At 46.0% G+C, this 5,739-nt stretch overlaps 1 protein-coding gene across 1 annotated transcript in view; it reads right to left on the reverse strand.

Moving 5' to 3' along the window:
• Positions 1–5,739, reverse strand: part of LOC100957496 (PDZ domain-containing protein GIPC2-like) — a 42,482-nt gene that overhangs the window by 8,175 nt on the left and 28,568 nt on the right. The window contains exon 4 of the mRNA XM_003784300.3: positions 2,312–2,430. Coding sequence (XP_003784348.3) covers positions 2,312–2,430 — 119 coding nt within the window. The remainder of the gene's footprint in view (positions 1–2,311; positions 2,431–5,739) is intronic.

Here is a 5,739-nt window from a genome sequence, read left to right on the forward strand (position 1 = left end):
TGGGGTCACACTATGTTGCCCCAGACTAGTCTCAAATTCCCACCCTTAAGAAACCCTCAACCTCAACCTCTTAAAATGCTGAGTTTACAGGTGTGAGCTACCATACCTGATCTGAAATAATATTTTAAAAATACTTTTTGTGTTATGTATTAATGGCACAAAAAAATAATTTTTTTGAGACAAAGTCTCACTCTGTTTCCCAGACTAGAGTGCTGTAACTTCATAGCTCACAGCAACCTAGCAACCTCAAACTCCTGGGCTAAAGCAATCCTCTTACCTCAGCCTGTCAAGTAGCTGGGACTACATGCCTGCACCACCACATCTGGCTAATTTTTCTATTTTTAGTAGAGCCAGGATCTCACTCTTGCTCAGGCTGGTCTCAAACTCCTGAGCTTAAGCAATCCACCTGCCTCAACCTCCCAAAGTGCCAGGATTTCAGGCATGTGCCACTGCTCATGGCCAGTGGCAGCAAAACATGTTTGTTCTTCCTAAAACTATTATTGAAAGTTTTGGTCAAAAACATGATTGCCTAAGTTTTATTATTCTTTTAAAATTTTGGTTTGGCATTTGGTAAATTCTGGTTCCAAGTTCAGTTTATTTCAAAATTTGGTTTTATATGGCTTCGTAGCTAAAAAGGAATTGCCAAAAGACGTTAAACATTCAACTATTCAAAATGCAGAATTCATGATTAATTCGATTATAAGAATTTCACATTCTATTAATACTGTTATGAGTGTATGTCACTTTGTAGTCTCAAAATTTATTAAAATCAAGCATTTTATAGCAAATAATATGTATTTTCTTGAGGATATTAGTACAGCTTTCTCACATTTTTATTTATACGAAGCCAGCCTTAAAAACAGTAACAGAGGCAACAGACTGCTCTGGCCTTCATTACGGTTATTTTGAACTGTCCGTGCAGAGCAGCAGGCCGTGAAGGAACGTAGGTATTACCCTCTGTATCTGTCCAGACATACTGTAAGTGCTGCCATGAGTGTCAGTGTCCTCATACACAAATGGCCACCAGTATTTCACCACTCAGATAGCTCCCAGAATGACAGAGTGAGACTTTGTCTCAAAAAAAATAAAAAAAGACACAGTCAGTCCATCAGCAAACCTTGCTTTTCTCAAGCTAAAGTGAATCCTTCATCCATTAATTAATTAAGCAATGATCTGAGTTCCTTTAACATATCAGGTCCTACTGTAGGGGCTGGGGATACAGCAGTGAGCAGGGCCTGTGAGCAAAGGGGCAGGAGACAGAAGCAAAGCTAAATCAATAAGGATCTCAGAGTCCTGTGGTGTTTAGTGCTTTGAAGAAAACAACGGGCCCAGGAGAGCAGGCAGTGGGAGGGATAGAGGAATCACAGCTCACACAGGACACTCAGTAAAGGCCTGGGAGGCAGGTGACTCGTGGGCAGAGACCTGACAAAGGCGACGGAGCAGCCCACACAGACGAGTGGGGGAAGCACTCAGGCTGAGAAGACAGCAGGGCAGAGACCCTGGGTAGGGATGTAACTACACCAGCTGGGGACAGTGAGGAGACCAGAGCAGGGGAAGCCAGGCCAGAGGGCTGGGAAGTGAGACCAGAGAAGAAATGAGGGGTCAGATCATGTTGGTCACTCTGCGGACTTCAGCTTTTATTCTGAAAGACAGAGGAAGCCACCCAGGGCTGTGACCAGGAAAGTGACATAATCTCCCCTGTATTGTGAAAGGAGGATTCTGGCTGCTGCTGAGCACGGGTGGAAAAAGGGCAAGGAGGAGCCCCAGGAGACCAAACAGGAGGTCACTGCCATGTCCAGGGGAGACAACAGTGCCTGGGCACGTGGTGGGGCAGAGGGGGTGAGTGTCGTTGGATTCTGGCCTCTTTTCAGGGAGATGCCCCGGGATCTGCTGATGGAGGGTGTGGGCAAGAAAGACCAAAGACATGTGCAGAAAGTTTCACCTGAGAGGAGCGTTCACACATGGAATCTCTCATTCTCAAACGCTCCTTAAGTATCTCTACTCATACATGTGGCTCTGAGCCAATTTCTTCTCAGCTTTGTAGACAGTCCAGATGGCTACAGGTTCTAGAAAAGCCATCTGCAGGCCACTGAAAATTTCTGTAGGTCACAGTCTCTTCTCCCACACTTGGTTCCTGTGACCCGCCTTAAACACTTCCAGTAATTTCCACATGGTTTAGATAAACAATGAACTATAAGTCCATGTTTTGATTAGAATGAATGGCATTTTATTTAACGTTGTGATTTTACCTTTATTTCCACCTCTAGTAAACATTTCCAAGCAGAATAGGAAGTAAATGAACGTAACATACCTTTTCTTCTATTTTTGCAGGTCCTTTTGACCTCAGGCGAAGAGATTTTTTTCTAGTAAATGTTCCTCCTGGCAACTTTTCTACTGATGACTTTCCAGGTTTTGACCTCAGTTGCATTTCTATAAACACACAATGAGTAGGGAAAGGTACATATATTCAGGAAGAAGCCCGAGAGATGCTGTGAAAACTCACTTACTTCTTACCACAAAGGTAGAGATCATTAGTGTAGAGATTTGATAAAACATTTGCCTCCTTATAGAATTTCCCAAAATAAAATAAATTCACCTGCGTCCATTATTCTCACGTGGGAGTCTGTACGAGACAGTTTCGACGACAAACAGGAAAGGGGATAAGCGAAAGATGCACTTGGGAAAGACTGAAAGTTACAAGGAAGAAAAATGGAACCATGGGTCATATTAGAAGGGTAAAGAAGGGTGAGTGACAACAAAGCAGCAGATCTGAGCACTCTGGGAGGCCAAGGCGGGTGGATAGCTTGAGGTCACAAGTTCGAGACCAGCCTAACCAAAAGCTAGACCCCATCTCTACTAAAAATAGAAGAACTGAGGCAAGAGGATGGCTTGAGCCCAAGAGGTGGAGGGTGCTGTGAGCTATGACACCACAGCACTCTACCCAGGGCAATAGCTTGAGAAAAAGAAAGAAAGAAAGCAGCAGTTTTCTTGCAGCTGACCTTCTCAAGGTCACAAAAAAAGGGAAAGAATCATGTCTTGAAAGAAGAGAGGAACAGAGGCCTTATTATTTAAGGACCTACACTCTACTTGATGTTTTATGTACAAACTCCCATTTAATACATAGCAACCTGCAAGGCATGTTTTGCAGATAAGGGGCTTGAACTCAGTAAAAAGAGAGGCTGGGACTTAAAACCAGGTCTTGTGGATACAGACCACATTCCAACGTCTATATGTTTTCCTCAACAACACTCCATCCCACATCTCTTGGAAGCACAATCGATAAAATCCCCCTAAGCAAAAACCTATAAACGGTGGCCGAGGAACTGTGGGAACACCCAAGTGCTTATCCTGGTGACCAAATAGATTCTCAGGACAGATTCTCAGAGACAGCAGCGGCCATGCCAGTGACACCATGTCCTATCTGAAGGAAGAAAGGATTCTCATGTGCTCACCAAAGAGTTTCAAAAAGAGCCCAAAGAAAAAGAGTTAAGTCTTTCTGTCATCAGCACCGCCTGGGATTCTGTACTGCCCAGCAACCTGCGTGCTGCCAGCCCAGAGTCATGTACGTCCCTGAAGTGGTGAAACAGCCTCAGCTCAGTACTAACCTGAAGATAAGCAGCCCCCTCATACACACAGCCGTCCCACTGAGAGCTCACCAAGCAACCTTCTGTACAATTTGTCTTCCCACATAAATTTCCTTTTTTGTTGGTGGTGGTGGTGGTTTGGTTTGGTTTGGTTTGGTTTTTTGAAGCAGAGTCTCACATTCTGTTGCCCTGGGTAGAGTGCCGTGGTGTCATAGCTCATGGTAACCTAAAACTTTTGAGCTTGAGCAATCTTCTTGCCTCAGCCTCCTGGGTAGCTAGGAGACTATAGGCACATGCCACTATGCCCAGCTAGCTTTTATATTTTTAGTAGAGACGGGGTCTTGCTCTTGCTCAGGCTGGTCCTGAACTCCTGAGCCTCCCAGAGTTCTGGGATTGCAGGTGTAAGCCACCATACCCTGCCCCAGGTAAATTTCCTACAGGACAGGAAATGAATAGCTCATCTAACACCTGTGTCTTGGCCACCACCACACACACCTTTCTAACTGGAAAGTAATATATTGGACTCCTGACTTACCCACAAGTGTCTCTAGTAAGTTTGCTGAGTATGAGAGCCCTGAAGAAAGGAACAACTCTGAATGCATGCGGGGAGGGGAGAAGGATTCTAAGATTTATACAGCTAAGGACTCGGTCTCTGGAAAGTAGGGGCTTCACAAAGGCAGTGTCATCCTGCCTGAGAAGCCAGCTGGCCTCTCCCGACCACCTCTGTATCTTATCTTGCTCCTACCCACTACTACAGTAGCAGGTATAAGTGAAACATATGTAGCATGGACCAGTTTTTGTTTGTTGGTTTGTTTTTTGAGACAGAGCCTCAAGCTGTCACCATGGGTAGAGGGCTGTGGCATCACAGCTCACAGCAACCTCCAACTCCTGGGCTCAAGCGATTCTCCTGCCTCCGCCTCCCAAGTAGCTGAAATTACAGGCACCTGCCACAATGCCCGGCTAATTTTTGGTTGCAGCCCTTATCATTGTTTGGCAGCCGGGGCTAGATTCAAACCCACCAACTCAGGTGTATGTGGCTGGCGCCTTAGCTGCTTGAGCCACAGGTGCCGAGCCAGATCAGTTTTATTAATAAACTTTATTTGTTAAAGCCGTTTCAGGTTCACAGAAAAACGCAACATAAAGTACAGCCCTGTCCCCACATGCACACAGCCTGCCACATCATCAAGCCCCCACACCTCAGGGGCTCATCAGTGACAGTGATTAACCTGCACTGACTCTTCATTATTACCCAAAGTCCAGTTTACATCAGGGCTCCCTGCCGGTGTTGAATGTTCTCATGGGTCTGAGGACATGTATAATACTATCTACCCACCGTGGTACTATCACACAGAATCATGTTACTGCCTAAAAATCCTCTGTAATCCACCGATTCATCCCAGATGTTTTCAACATTATTAGGCCTATGTATTTGCCAAGCCATCTTCTCAAAAGTGGCGTCTCAAGAACAACCACTTGGTGGCACCAAAGCCAAAGGTAACTTTTAAGGTCTGGCTGAGCCCCGCCTCCAAAAAGCCGGTTTTAACCCTTAAGAAAACAGAAGCCGCGTTGCTCTGTGACCCGGTAATGTAAGTAAGGAAATCAACTGGTTTATACATAAACACAGGCAGGATAGTCCTGTTCACCCACGGAGGTAAGAAAACAGGTTTAGTGTATTTGAAATATTTTGAAAATCCGGAGTAGTTACAGTCCAGCCTACTTTGGGGGTGCTGGCCTGTCGAAGCGTGTCTGAGCAACCAGGCCAAACCTAAATCAGTCATTTCACGGGAATAGGTCTGCCTGAGACCTCTCCTGGGGAAGAATTACAACAGGGACGTGGTTTCCACAGTAGACCCCGCTGATCAGCCTGCAGCCGCTGATTCACTAGGACCCCCACCAAGCCCACTGCTGCCGTTGGTCACCAGGGCTCGGGGACACTCAGCCTGTGGGTGCCCAGCTGCTCTCATGGTGCCACATCCCCTAGAAGGCGTCACGTCTGCTCCCAAACCTTTCTGTGGCAACAGTCTCTGTCACTCTAATTACATGTTTCAAAGGAACAAGAGCTGGCTCCGTGCCTGTGGCTCAAGCGGCTAAGGCGCCAGCCACATACACCTGAGCTGGCAGGTTCAAATCCAGCCCAGGCCTGCCAAACAACAAT

Source organism: Otolemur garnettii, unplaced genomic scaffold (genome assembly GCF_000181295.1).
Source record: "Otolemur garnettii isolate 467f Iridium unplaced genomic scaffold, OtoGar3 scaffold00010, whole genome shotgun sequence".
NCBI lineage: Eukaryota > Metazoa > Chordata > Mammalia > Primates > Galagidae > Otolemur > Otolemur garnettii.